Source organism: Pholcus phalangioides, unplaced genomic scaffold (assembly GCF_987345545.1).
Source record: "Pholcus phalangioides strain wild (caught in Gottingen) unplaced genomic scaffold, Ppha-v1.0 ptg000007l_1, whole genome shotgun sequence".
In the NCBI taxonomy this organism is placed as follows: Eukaryota; Metazoa; Arthropoda; class Arachnida; order Araneae; family Pholcidae; genus Pholcus; species Pholcus phalangioides.
In genome coordinates, this window is record NW_028301600.1 from 61767803 (window position 1) to 61783267 (window position 15465).

Below are 15465 nucleotides of genomic sequence, written 5' to 3' on the forward strand. Positions count from 1 at the left end.
TGTACAAATCTACAATTATAGATCGATCGTCGCCAAATTTTTTTATATACCAAACAGGACCGGTATTGAACTATAGGCTGCTTTAGAAGTTCATCAGAGCTGGGCAAAAAATCGTCGGAAAACAATGGTTTCTGGGCCCCAACAGTCACTTTCGGAATGTTTACTTCGGTTACCGTGGTTCCCTAACAATGTGTTTCAGACATGCCTTTACAATGGTTTGTCACTTTTTTGATGCTGCCAGTATATTTTACAGTTCATTCTGTTATAATGGTTTGTCAATTTTTCAATACTCCCAGTAACTGAAGAAAACCCAGGCAGCGCCGAGTATTATACCTACTTCACCACCTCTGGCCATATCGCAATTTACTGCTATTGATGAGTTGGAAATGAAGGCACCATCCATCTGTAGTTACTTCGAAAATATCTATATTCTCCTCTGGGACCATAACGGCAACCTTCACGGCGGCAGACAAGCCACCACGCCACTCGGGCACTATACTACGCGGGTATTATACCTAGTTACTATTATAAATGTCGGAAGATAAAAACCCAAAACCACATTTTCGAAGAAAATGAACCGCAAACCGACTTCCAAAGCGTTGTTTTGTTTCAACAATTATGTGGGCCACTTACAAATATAGAACTTTTTTATTGGACTTGTAAAATGCGAGACTAAAAGTTTCTGGATGAGAGTTGCAGGTAAAAAGGACCGAATATGAAAATGTAAATTTCGTGTTTAAATATACAGTGTGTGTAAAGTCATATCCTCATACAACCTTTATCTATTGAGCCAGGGCCGCAACTAGAAACGACAATTCACTCTGTCACCGGGATACACCAGCATGCATTTTGCCCTCCCCCCCCCCTCCCCATTCTCTGTTATTTTGAATAGAAAAAGAGTAACTCGGAGTATTTCCTCGTCCAGCATTCAGGGCACAAGATCCCCTGCCGCCCTCCCCTGGCTGTGGCTCCGTATTGGACCATAGGTGATAATAACATACTTTCAATTGAAAAAATATTCAAATAATGTGCCCATTTTTTTTAGATATGTCGTTCATTTTACTAGGGAGCCGTATGTGTATTGATTATATGTACAAAATTAAATTTTTTGTACCGTTATGTTCTTTTACTTCCACACAATTAGAAAGTTACTGCCCTGTCTAACCAGAACCCAACAAAAAAAATCCGTGTTTCTAAGTGCAATATTCGTTGAGCTTTTTGCTTAATGAAAGTTACTCAGAATTTAGAAAAAATTTAATAAATTGCAACTGGAATTCGAATTTTTTTTTCTCGAGTTTGCCCCTTAATACGTATATGATGTTCTTTAATTTTTTCAGCGTTTCTGAACTCAAATATCTCTACTAATATTGCACTTAGAAACATTAAACTTTTTTTTTGTTTGCCTCAGAAAGATAGCGCAACAAATTTTTGATTGGAAATTAGACGACGGAGACAATATAGAAAATTAAATTTTGTATCTCGGTACATAAACGGCCCCTAGTGAAATGAATCTAAAATTATCACGTCATTTGGATACTTAGTTTAATTGAAAGTATGTTTCTATAGCCCAAGATGAACGGTGCGCATTAGGATATGACTTCACAAACTTTATAGACAGTCCCTTGGAAAATAAATGACGTATCTGAAATCAACGCGCGTTAAATACTTGTTCTAATCCATAGTTTCCCCAAACTTCTTGTTCCATCGCCCCCTTCATCAGAATGTTTTTCTCTCATCGCCCCCCAACTCAAGTGAACCATAGGATCCTATGTTAAATACGTAGCTTCTATCACCCCCTGGACCATTCCATCGCCCACCAGGCTTCGACATTGCCCGCTTTGGGAAACAGTATTCTAATCGGTAGTATGTTGCTATATGATCAATGGTTTAATAATTAAATGTTCGTTTTTACTGTGATTTCTGGTGTTCTATCCAGGAAAGCGATGAGAGAATATCAAGACAGCTGGAATCGCAGGTGCCGGTTATTGTTCTGCTGCATGGGACATTCTGATCGCCAAAGAGTAAGTCGTTTTTCATCTGAGGCCGGTCGTCCACTGGAAGCTACCACGAACGAAAACAAGTCGCGGGATACGTAGACTACTATAGCGGTCTTGCGCATACACACGACTTGTTTTCGCACGTGGTAGCTTCCAGTGGATGACCGGGCTGAATATAATTCTAAACAATAACCTACTGTTAACACACATGGCAAAATTTTATACAGGGTGTCCCGTAAGTCCTCATCTGGCCTTTTTCTCATATCAACCGTTCATCGTAGAGGTATGGTTCTAATGTGAAAAGTGCTAAAAATGTGTTAAAAAATCACACTTTATCATTTTCAAGAGTGAAAATACGATGTCATAAAATAAAACATCTAAATTTCTTTACGATCCCCAGTTAACTAACCTTATCCTCTAACTTCCTATTAGAAAGTTGTTGCCCTGTCTCTACGAAGGCCAACAAAAAATTCCATGTTTTAAGTGTGCTGAGATATCTGAATTCAAAAATCGGAGTAAAGTTGGGAAAGAATAGCATAAATGAGGGAAAGAAGTGTTTGTTGTCCGTTAGTTTAGGCTGTTCTTTCCCAACTTTCATCATTTTTGGATTCAAGTATCTTAGCGAATATTGCAATTAGGAACAATGAATTTTTTTGTGGCCTCAGGAGAGACAGAGCAACGACTTCCTAATTAAATGAAGCACGTAGAAGTGTCAGTTTCCCTTCAGACTTTGATTCGGGAGGATCCAAATGTGAAATTTGTTGGGGTCACGCATATGCTCACCCAACAATTTCCGACATGCCTCAATTCGTTAGAAGTTCCCCAGAGAAATATTTGCGAATTACAGGCTCAGTTTAGTAGTACTTATCAATTCATAAGTCCTCGCACCATTCACATTACTCGAGAAGATTAGCGTGAACCTCTTTGATATATACACAACAGGCGAATTAACCCCACGAGCAACCGAATCAGCATTCCGTGTCAGCAAATCACGTGAGTAGAAGCACGAGCAATACGATTATTAAAGGCGCGTCTATATATGCTTACTTGCTTTCGTTCACCGCAGTTTTGCTTTGCAAATTCCTGTGATGCATATTTTCTCTCCCTTTTTTTTTTCTTCTCTTCCTTCCCGCTCCCCATGCACCACCTGATTTCAACCGTAGCCCTGCGCAAAATCAGAGACGCAACGCAAGCTCCTTTGTTGAATCCATCGCCGGGGGATCCGCCCAAGTCTGACGTTCGTCTAGTGGGCGTTGCTTGGCTCGCAACGAAATTTTTCGTGAAAGCCGTACATATGGATGGGAAATCTCAGCAAACCACAGAAGGGCAACGCATAGTGCACATATGTAGACGAAGCTTAATAATGATAAATCGAAAGAAAAAAAAAACCGTATCACATACTACGTAACTGATGGCATTGCTATCTAGGGTCACCTGTCGGATATTATTAGAATTATTTTTTATGTATATGTTTATTGATTTTGAACAATACATTACGTTTTTTATGCATATAAGGCCTATCCGTGCTTCTTCCATCGCCTAACGTTCATTACACCATATAATACAGATTTTCCAGGACTGTATATCAGATAGTATAATATCCAGAAAGTCCGTACCCTTAGGTCTTTTTTTTCGCAACCGTTAATCGTGAACAAAAACTTCTAATTTCAAAAATATTTAAAAATGAGGTAAATTTCTATTCCTATGATTCATTAGTAAGTAATATTCTTTAATAATTTCACTACATATTTTATACAAATACAAGGCCACAACAGGAAAAATGCCCAACGAGGTGGCTGAGAAAAAGATGCCCATAATAAATATGGATGGCATATATTTAAAAAATACAGCATTGCATGTCATGATTCACGAACTCAATTTTGTTAATTTCAAGTTCACGAATAAGTACGGTAATTCATAGAGTTTATCGATTTTTCTTTTGTACAAAACAATGTAATATCAAGAGACGTATTTCAACCCAATTTCTCATTATTTGGTTAAGTACAAATTGAAATATTTTGCTCAATTTTCGTTCAATTTTGTGAACGACCCCTGAATCTTCTGTCAACCTTTGAATTTAAATATCTCGGTTAAAATTTGGCCAATCCAGAAGAAACTTATTTTGTTTAACATATTTCTAAAAGGAAGAACGTTTTCTAGCAATAACTATAGGGACTGGGGGGACACATAAAGCATTAGATTCTGTCATTTTTAAAAAAAATTAGTTTATTCATATAAAAGTAGCATAATATAAATATTTACCTCAATCTACTCTTTATCTATCGACAGTAATTTAAATTGTCATGTTAGATAACTTGTCATGTACCAACTAGTTTTTTGAAAAACAGAATTTTTATATATATTTATCTTTAGTTAGAACTAAAATAACCTATCCAAATAATTTGCATGATAATCATATATATATATATATATATTTTTTTTTTTATCATAATTATATTTTTATTTTTATTAACATTTGTTTTATCATTTTCTTATTCCACTTTTCATTATGTGATAGATAAGAACTAAATTGACCTATTAAATAATTTACACCCGTAATTATTTATTATTTTATCATTTTTTTAATTTATATTTTCATTTATAATACAGTGAAACCTGTACGAAACGGAAGGTCAAGTGACTGAAATATTATTCTGTTTTAGACAGATTTCCGTTTAATAAAGGTGCAAATCAAAGTACTAATCATGGAACAGATTACTACTGAACCACGCATGCACCTCGTCCATATCCCTCTGCGGAATTTCTAACAAATTGGTACATGTTGGAATGTGTGTGTACGTATAGTGAGACCCTTCCGTGAAGTTTGTCTCTGTATCATGCTTGTTGTGTGTAGTGCTTCCATCTACCATCAATTTTTCTAACTATGAATGAAGTGTAATGATTGAATAATTGTATTGTTGTAGGCCTGTTGCTTTCTGTGGCGAGTTTTTAACGGGGCGATCAGCTCGCATTCGCGCCTCGAAGTTGGGAACCAACACAGAAAACCAACTTCCACTATGGCGATGGTGGGGTTCGAACCCGGATCCTCGCGATGCGAGTCATGGAACAGAATATATTTTGATTCTATTTTGAACAGGTTTCCGTTTCATACAGTGTCCGTCTTAGACAGGTTTCACTGTAATTATAGTCTTTTTTTTTTTTTGTATTTCAAAATACGGTAGATAAAGGGTTAAAACATTTTTGCAATTGAAAATTTTTGCTTACAACCAATGATTGAAAAGAAAAAAGTCTGAAGAAGTTTCTGGACACACTGTATAAACATGCTCCGTGTAGTACATTTTGAATTTCTTTGTTTTCAGAATAACTTCACTGACGTAGCTCGCTTGCTGTCAGATTTTTTTCGTGATCTGGATGTCGTGCCATCAGATGTAGTTGCCGGTTTAGTACTTTTGCGAAAACTCCAAAGAATCGAGAGACAAACCATCGTTCAACAGGTAAAGGAAAAACCAGAAACAAATAATAATACACAGTACATGTCTAAAATATTCTTTATCATTGTATAGCTCTATTATTATGCTGGGTGTCCACTTTTTCCGTTGCAATAGTTAATTCCTTAATCGTTAGTCTTCAGGCACGTATACATTAACGTGCCGATCTTGCAGCGTACGACTCCCTACAGCGATTCTAATCCGCTCGTGGGTACACAAACTTCCTTTTGTGTGTTCCTTTTCTTTCCTTTGTGTTCGCTGAATAAACCGATTCCAGTTCATATAGACCTGGTGGGTCCAGTTTTTTCAAACAGCTCAAGAATCATTCACAACAACGTACAAATTACTGAACAACCAATTGCGAATGCTATCATTGCATGATTCACGCGCTAATGTATACGCGCCTTAAGACGAAATTCCAATCACGAAAAATGTTTCAAATGTTTTTGCGGGACATCATCCAAGAGCAGTGTTTCTTAATCCTCTTCCACCCACGATTCCTTTCGGACTATATTTTTTTCTTGTGCCTCGGTCTTATCCAGCCCCCCCCCCCCCCCACACACACACACACACTTCAACCAGGAGCGAGGCCATTTCTGTTTATTGAATATATTTTTTGAGCAAATTTAATATAGTCAGCAAAAATTTTATAAATACGATTAATCTCTGGACTAGATTTCAGTAAGTTTCCCTCTTAAGAAGGGGTTCTATGCCCAAATCATGCCCCCCCCCTCCTCCCAATCGCTGCCGCTGCCGCCGCCGCAAATCGATGTTTTACTTTACCAAACACCAACTCTGGCCATATCGCTATATTACGATTTACTGCTATTAATGAGTTGGAGAAATGAAGGGGTCATCTATCGGTGTTCCCTTCAAGCTCGTTAGGGGAAATATCTCTATATTCTTCCCAAGATTTGAACCTGGGACCATAATGGCCAACTTCACGGTGGCAGACGAGCATTTTACCACTGTGCCACTGAATTGGCATTCTGGAGCCCGTACTTGGCTGGAAGCAAAAACTTACATACTTATTCTCGGAAATCTTAGTACTAGAACTCATCGTGTAGGTCCCCCCTGGCATAGACATAAGAAGCCCCTGGACTAATCCTGGATCAAGGGCGCTCAACCTTAAGGAAAGTGTGGGCCACTTCACCAATTTCAAAACGTGTCGCGGGCCCCATAATTAAGTTAATCTGTAACAGTGCCACAAGGTTACTTAAGTGATCCGTAAATGTGCCACGGGCCACTTGACTGATGTAGAACTGCACCGCGGGCCACTTAAGTGATCTGAAAATGTGAGTTGGGCCACTTAAGTGATCTTAAGTAGAGCTGTGAGTGCCTTCGTTGATCAGGAAATGCGTTTACGGGTAGCTTAAGTGCCCTGGAATTGTGCCATGGACCACTCGAGTGCTCTAGAACTGTACCACCGTCATATAAGCAGTGCTGTCTTAACGCACAGGCCCACCGAAAACGGCCCCGAGGCCTCATGGAAATGAGTTCTGATTAAAAATTTTGAGAATATAAGGCATGCAAATTGGTGGGTAGAGACATTTGTATCCAGGTAAAGGACTCCGAAAAATCACTTCTCCCGGTGCGCCCCCCCCCCCATGATGCTCTTAAGACGGCTCTACACTCAAGTGATCGATAAATATGCCGTGGATCACTCAAGTGATTTCGGAATACACCGCGGGTCACATAAGTGGTCTGAAAATGTGCCGCTTATTTCATTTTTACAAAGTTAAGTTTGAATTCGTGGGCCACATCAGATGACTCCGAGGGCCACATTTGGCCCTCTGGCTATGAGTTGGGCATGTATGTCGTAGATGCACCCATGTGTTGATTTTCACCCTCTGCCCTGGTTTTTTGTGCCGCTTTGCTATATTCTGAAATTACTCACACTTTTTTTTCCACTGTAATTTCAATTAAGTTTTATTCCTTTTTTTCACAGGTCTCTTTTCACCCTCTTAACCACCTGTCATGGCTCCGTTTCTACTTGATTTCTACCCGTGTCCCTCCCCCCTCCATAATATTCCCGGACTGCAAGGTAGCCGTATGACCTCAGGTTCAAACCGGTGTCCTAGATAATCCGTTTAAGTAATAAAAAATTGTTTCCTAAAAATATAAGAAATTTTTTCTTTATACGGGCCAAAAAGTACAGCCATGTTTATTAAAATGTTTTTCAGGCACTAACGTGTGAACCAAAAACATAATCATAAATTTGTAACCAAAACTAACCGGGTTATGATTAATCAAAGTTAGTCATCTTTTTTTTACTGGAAAAGGGTCATACACAAAATTATCTCAGAGACGAATAATTTTGATGAAATTATCCATCAGGAGCAAATTGACAACTCTTAATGTTAGGCTACTACAGGGGTGCTCAACCGGTGCTCCGCGGCGAGTTGAGAAAAATAGTATAAATCAGTAAATTTGATAGATAAATAAATAAAAGAGGCCTACAAGGTTTTCTGCCAAAAAAAAGATGTACAAAAAAGGGCTCCTCGAGTGAAACAGGGCTCCGCCATAGAAATTATATACTGAGTAGGGCTCCGCGAGTCAAAAAAGTTTGAGAATTATGTATCGTTATTGCGTGTAAATTTTTATACAGCCCTTTTATAGCTTAGCTGGAATGATTTTTTGAATTTAGAAATTTGCTTAAAATTCACTAAATTCGAAATTTCATACGGCGGTCAATTTAGGTCAAAAAAAAAATTTCTGTTCAAAATGTCGGTGTATGAAAAATGTTCTAGGAAATATTATTTTTTACCCAGGGAATACATAAAAATTAAATTTCGCAACAGAAATAATTTTTTTTACCTAATCTTTTTATTCACCCCAAGACTAACGATTGAAGAATCAGCTATTGGACAACAATAAGAATGGACTCCCTGTATATAAAAGGGAAATTTTACGGCCTTTTCAGAATAAAAGTTTAATTGTACAATCTAGTACGAGCGTGTTTAAGGTGAAATACAGGGGCATATTCTGCCAAACAAAAGGGAGTGATAGACGAGCCCAAGTGGAACATGAAAAACACCATATCAACCCTTCGAGTTATGGTGGATAATCGATTATGGAAATAAAATGCGTCAAGTCTGAAAAAAAAAACCCTAATTTATAAAATTTCTGCAAGACCTACTCGCAAAATGATCACATATTTGGAAATAACAGAAAAATCTTATAAGAGGTGACAACAGTTTCATCGAAATATCTGGATTTGATAGCGAGCTACAAACGCTGAACGATTGGCGAAGTTCAAAAATCCCATTGCGGCCAAAAATTTTTAATCTTCAATTCCACAAACCCCCTTGTAGCTATAATCAGTCATATTTACTAAAAACTTATCCATTTTACCAGCTTTCGAAAGAACGTACAATAAAACATATCGATGATCTAGGTCAGGAGAAATTTAGTCTTTTGTTTGCAATACATCATTGAAATCAGCGTTTGTCGGAGTAGATACTGTATTCAACGAAAATTAGGAATTGGTGGTTACAGATTTTGGTAAGAAATTAATTTTTCAGGAAAAAAATGGTGAGCTTCAAGAGCTGAGAGATTGGTGAAGTGAAAAATCGAATTGTCTCCAATGCCTACTAAAATTACTTCGACGACCACAGATTTCAGTCATGTACTGCAAATGAACGACTAATTTTCTCCTAAACTAGATGACCGATTTGGTTTATTCTAGGCGTGACCGATTGTAGCTAGAAGGGTATTTGCGGAATTGGCAATTAAAAATTTTGGCGACAATTAGATTTTAAACTTTGACAATCTTTCAGTACCTCTGTAGCTCACCATTAAATCCAGATATTTCAATGAAATTGATGTGATCTTCTTGGATTTTTTCTGCGCTTTTTAAATATGTGCGTAGTTTGCGTATAGGTTTTTGAGAAACTTCACAAATCTGGGTTTTTTCAGACTTGACGCATTTTTTTCCGTAATCGATTATCCACCATAACTCGAAAACAGTTCGAGATGGGACAGGGTTGGTAGGCTGTTTCATTTTCCACTTGGGCTCGTCTATCACTCCCTTTCGTTTGGCAGAGTATGTCACGTTCACCCTGTATAACACACTTGATTTTTCATTAATGATATAAGATCATAGAGCGATTTGTGAAAAGCTACTTGCATTAACATTGTCTTTGAATTCTTTTGAAATATTACAATTTGATGTTGTCCCACAATTTTTAAGAATTTAATGCGCAATAAAAATTTTGACATTTTAATTTTTTCCTCTCTAGAAGAATGATGAAACTTACCAGTTCTTGTCTGGTGTACCAATCACGTCTGCTACCAAATTCCTCGATATCACCCATCCAGTACGTATAACAATATTAAATAAAGTATTTGACAAATTTGGGAAAAAATTGAGCGGTAGTTTAATGTTTTTTTAATCAACGTAACTTTTTGATTAATATTAATTATTTTATTCAATTATAATGAATAGTAATCATGATTGCGTGAGACCTCACGTATCATTTGACGGAAAACACTTTAGAAAAACAATACAATTATATTGATGGACAGAACATTAAAAAAAATCCTAATAGAAAATAAGGATAAAATTTTTCAATTTTTTTTAAATAATGAAAATTCTTTGAAAATTCAATTTTGAAAAATCATGAAAAAATTTCGTAAAAAAAATATATTTTGTAAATTTACTCCTCTTTTTTTTAATGAATTATTAAAAAAATACTGATATTAAATAGGTCTTTTAATTCCAAAAAATGATTAACACTTATAAAAATTTTAGTGAAAATTACTTAAATGTTAAAACGAAGCGTTGAAAAAAATTTCAGTCGAAAATAGCTTAACTCTCTCACTGGCATTGACGAGATATCCCGCCTTATTAAAAGCCTTTTATTTTAGTAACGATGACCCCAGATATCTTGTAAAGCTGATTTTTCTCAACACATTTTCCTTTATCCTCTTTTGCACCTACTGAAAATCGAAATATATTATTCAGTAGGAAAATAGCAGATGTGATATACATATATATCACATCTGTTTTTTTTCAAAAAAGATATGGTATTTTATGGGGGGGGGGGGGATTTAGTGATTTCTGCTATGTCGGTTAAAGGGTTAAGAAATAACACTTATACACGACGTGTTACAGGATTTTTTCTTCCATACAGGCTGTAGCTGAAGAAGTTCTCACTGTTATACATTATCTGCATTATGCTCTAGCTATATATGGATGGCCAATGTTTATGATGGCTAGAAGCAAAACTGGCTTTTGCCAACTGTGTCCGTATCTTAGGTAATGTATCACTTGATCCTCACTCGTTAGATTAATACTGTAATCATCAACTTGATTTCTTAATACAGTGGAACTTCGGTTAATTAACGAGTGGTTCGGTTAGCGAGCAATTCGCATAATGGGCAAAAATTTTGAAAAAAAAAATGATTCGATTAACGAGCATTGATTTGCATTACGAGCGAGCAAAAACTTTTCGCTTTTTTTATTTATTGTCACGTTTTCACAACTAAGCTGATGGTTTTTCGCTTTCGTGCTCATACGTACTGTGGAATTGTAGGTAATATTCTCCCCTACAGTCTCTGGTCAGCGTGCCTCACTGGGAAAATAGAACGTGACTGTTTACGATACGAAACTAGATGTCCATTGTAATCGCGCGTATGTGCGCTTGTTTTTTTATATAAATTCTGTTTGGCCACTGACGAACCGATGGACCTCTATTGCACGCAACAGCAAGAGCTTATATTGAGGGTATCTTTTTCTAAGGAAGAGAGAAGTGAAGAGAATTCTCTCACTTTTCAATGTGATAAGAAAGATGTGCAAAATGTGGGAATCTGTGAAAAATACTGTGGAAAAGTAGCAATGAAATAGAAGCACAGCAAGCAATAAATCTCTGTCCAACGACAATGCAATTTCCCATCTCCGAGAAATCCTAAAAACGAAGCAAAAGCAAGTGTCATTGTATACGTTCTTTTTAAAATCACACAAAAAGAATAAGAATACAAACAACGGTGAGTCAGTAAATCGTCTAACACGAGATAGTCCTCTTCTCTCTCGTTGTTTAGACAAGGTAATTTGTATACATTATCGTATCGCATGTTTGTTTATGGCGTTATTACGTATATATTTTATTCTATTAAATATATTACAACTATTATTGCATTGTATTATATTGATTAAATGCCGTTCCTATTGGTCATTTTTATGTGAATGAATAATTGTGGAACGAATTATCCGTGTTTTTATTATTTCCTATGATGGAGTTTGATTCGAATAACGAGCACGTTCGCGGAACCAATTAAGCTCGTTAACCGAAGTTCCACTGTATCTTTTACATCATGTCAGCAGCTGCGTGAAATATTTTGCTTATATATTTAATCTTTTTTTTTTTCAAGGTGCTACTGTTTTGCTCATAGACAAAAACAAAAATATGACTCTGCCATCATCGTGGAAGACAACTGTTGTTTCTGCAATTACGCCGCTTTACGTCGCCTCTGTCGGCTTCATAATATGGAAGTTGTTTACGCAACTTATCACGTTGAAGTAAGAATGGGTCATTTATGTCCAAATTGTCGCTCCACAGTCATTTTATACAGTTACATGAATTAATTAGTCTACAGTTTAGAGCTGATTTAGAATGTCTCCACAAAAACCTCCGCATGATAGTCTTGCTACCGCTTTAGTCATTTATTCAAGTCGGATCCACACCCCTTAAAAACCGGTTTTTGACGTATGACTGAGGTGATTTTGAAGTCAAAACCGGTTTTGTACAATTCGAAGCAGCGTAAAGCCGGGTTTTCCAAGGAGAAGAATTTCTACGCAGTGTGCAGCGCAAAAACGCTGATTGGTTAAAAACTGGAAATGCAAGTTATTTTGACCAATCAGAGTTTTCACGCTACATGCGCTGTAGAAACCTGCTCCTAGGAAAACCTGGCTTAACACTGATGGTGTTGAACTGGCTCTTCAAATGTTCAGTTTCCTCTATTTCCCTGGAGTAGCGGTTCTCAACCAGGGCTCCGCGACCGCTCAAGGAAAATGAAATAAATCAGTGAATATGATAAATGAAAAGAAGTCTACGGAGCACCACAGAAATTATATACTGAAAAGAGCACCACGAGTCTAAAAAGGTTTAAAATCGAAGATGGTTGAGAAGAGACAAGGAATCGGAATGGATCGTGACACGAACTTGGGAACTAATTCCGGGTCAGAATGTCAAAAAAGAGGGGGTGAGAAAAGAGCGTATGAAATGGTGTGAATAAAAGTTACAACAATAAACCAGTAGTCGCTGTTATGAATATGCGACCTGAACTTGTATAAGGAACGAGGACGAAAATAACCGTGGCCTTTGTTTTTTTGGAAAAAAAATACAAAAAGCTCGCAATATTGTTCTTATTTCAGGGAGCACCTTGAACCGTAATATTTAAACGATTGTATTCTAAATAGTTTTATCAGAAAAAAGGTGCATTATTATAAGAGTCCAGAGGCGCCGAGCCGACGTGAAGAAAACATTGGAGGGGCTGAAAATTGATGGTCATCCCGTATATACGGGACTCAATCGCATACGCAGGAAGGTGCATTGCATTGTTTTTTCAGAAATTATTGAGGGGGCTCAAATGGCCTCAGCCCCTAGGTTCCGGCACCTATATGTAAGAGCCTACACATGGAACTGAACGGTCTAGGATTTTAAACATTCTTAGAAACTGGGGGGGGGGGGGGAGTGAGAAGAGACAAAGAATCAGAATGGATCATGATGTGAACTTCGAAACTAACTATGGGGCAGAATATCAAAAAAGAGGAGCGCAGAAGACGGCATGAAATTCGTGCTAAGCAATTTGTAGTTGTCGACAGTAAATCAGTAGCCGCTGTTAGACACGAGCTAACAAAGTGAGTGATTGGCAAAGCTCGACAACTAAATTGGCCGTACAGGTCTGCAAGAATGAAAGTGGCGGCCGAAACCCGCGACAAGCACGTAAATGGTTTTTCAGTGCCGTACAATAGAACAAAAGTGTCTGCACAAACACACAAACAAGAAAGTGGTCGTCTAGGCCCGCATATACAAAGTGGTTAAAAATAAACTGACACTACTCAGACGTATGTAGTACCCATTGTGATGGAGATATTTTGTTGAAACTTGGTGTATATGATATATAAACCACGGGGGAAAAGAAAGATTCAATAAAAAAATAGTTCGATATTTGACCACCAGGTGAAAAAGTGGTGCTATTCTATTGAAGTTATCTTTTTCCCTCATGATCTAAATAACGCATGTACCAAGTTTCAAAAGTTTCAAATGCTTCCACCACAACGGGCGCTACATTGATCTGAGTAGTGTCAGTATAAGTAAACTGACACTACTAAGCTTAATTATACTGACATTACTTCGACCCATGTAGCGCCCGTCGTGGTGGACGTATTTCATTAAAACTTGGCATATGCGTTATTTGGACCACGAGGAAAAGGGTAACTGCGATAAAAAATCACCACATTTTCACCTGGTGGTCAAAAATAGTTTTTTTTTTATTTGTTTTGTTTTTTTTATTGAATCTTTCTTTTCCCCATGGTCCATATCTTCTACATACCAAGTTTCATCAAAATATCTCCACTACATACGTCTAAGTAGTACCAGTTTATTTTTAACCACCCTGTATTTATTTCGTAATGGTTTTCTATAAGCTCTTCTAGGTCATGAAGACTGATGAACAGTTGTATTGTTGATGCAAACTATTGGTTACCGTGGGCCTTTGTTTCTTTGGAAAAAATGCAAAAAGCTAGAAACGTTCCGATTTCCATGGGGCATCTCGAACCATAAAATTTAAAAGATTATTTTCTAAATTTAGTTATCATAAAAAGAAGCATTAATATAAACGCCTACACATCGACTGGACTGTACAGGACATAATTTCTCAAAAATTTTCTGTTTCATCGCCCCCTTTCTTTAAAAAAAATTTATCTTCCCATCTCCTCTCCGACTCGAGCCAACCCAGTGAGTCCCATACTATACCCAAAGTTTCTACCACCCCCGTGGACCCTTTCATCTTCCCCTAGTGGGCGATATTGCACACTTTGGGAAACACTGATCTAGAATCTTAGACATTCTAAGCTAGCGGTTCTTAACCGGTGCTTCATGTGCACTTCCCAGAGGCTCCGCGTCCGCTCGAGAAAAATGAAATAAATCAGTAAATGTGATAAATAAAAGGAGGCCTGCGAGGCTCCGCCATAAAAATTATATACTAAAAAGGGCTTCGCGAGTCTAAAAAGGTTGAGAACCGTCGCCCTAGAGTGGCCCTACAGTGATAGTTGACTGAATGAATGAACGCCAGAACTTTACCACTGGACTTATCCCGTTTCCGAAATCTCTTTCAGCCCAGCTTCGTGGCAGAGTCTGGAACACTTTATTTTGTGTAAGAAAAATAAATAAATAAAATAACATATACACACACACAGAATTTTTACAAGTGATAGTTGACTATACTGTGTGAGTCAAAATCCCGTTAAAACTTTAAAAATTAAGCAGAAAGGACCAAATGATAAGAGAAAGAAGAGTGGTTTGCAGAATAAGATCAGGGATTAATCGGATTTTTTTAATTAAGAAAGTAATTAGTTCCGGGAATCACCGATAGATGGTGTTGATATACAATATTCTCGACATATTTATGCAAATCGGAGCGTCAATGAATTAGATGGATGCACGTGCATTCTGCCGGCAGCCTAATTTACATAACCTAATTCATATATTGCATGTTAGATCACTGTATCGATGACTTTTGGAACTAAATATTTACTCTTTTCTTATTAACCATTTAAAAGCGGTTTTTAAAACTTCACTGATCCATATTATAGCTGTCACAGTGGAAATCACTAAGCCCTCTACAAAATGCCTCACTTTTATTCAAGAATATTTTTACGATTTTGTGTGCAGGTGATATTTTCCTCTTTCAACTCCGTGAATGATAAAAAAAAAAACGGGGAAGGGAAATATTCTGTCTTTCTATCATTTATCTGTGCACATTCCTATACTGCCCCAAAAAAGGAAGAAAAAACA

The 15465-nt window shown here is 37.2% G+C and overlaps 1 protein-coding gene across 1 annotated transcript in view; it reads left to right on the forward strand.

Annotated features, from left to right (window-relative positions):
• The window catches only part of inaE (inactivation no afterpotential E), a 91204-nt gene that overhangs the window by 53582 nt on the left and 22157 nt on the right, over positions 1-15465 (forward strand). Inside the window, exons 5-9 of the mRNA XM_089233723.1 lie at positions 1937-2021; positions 5318-5452; positions 9688-9765; positions 10582-10706; positions 11819-11966. Of these exons, the coding sequence (XP_089089849.1) occupies positions 1937-2021; positions 5318-5452; positions 9688-9765; positions 10582-10706; positions 11819-11966 (571 nt within the window). The remainder of the gene's footprint in view (positions 1-1936; positions 2022-5317; positions 5453-9687; positions 9766-10581; positions 10707-11818; positions 11967-15465) is intronic.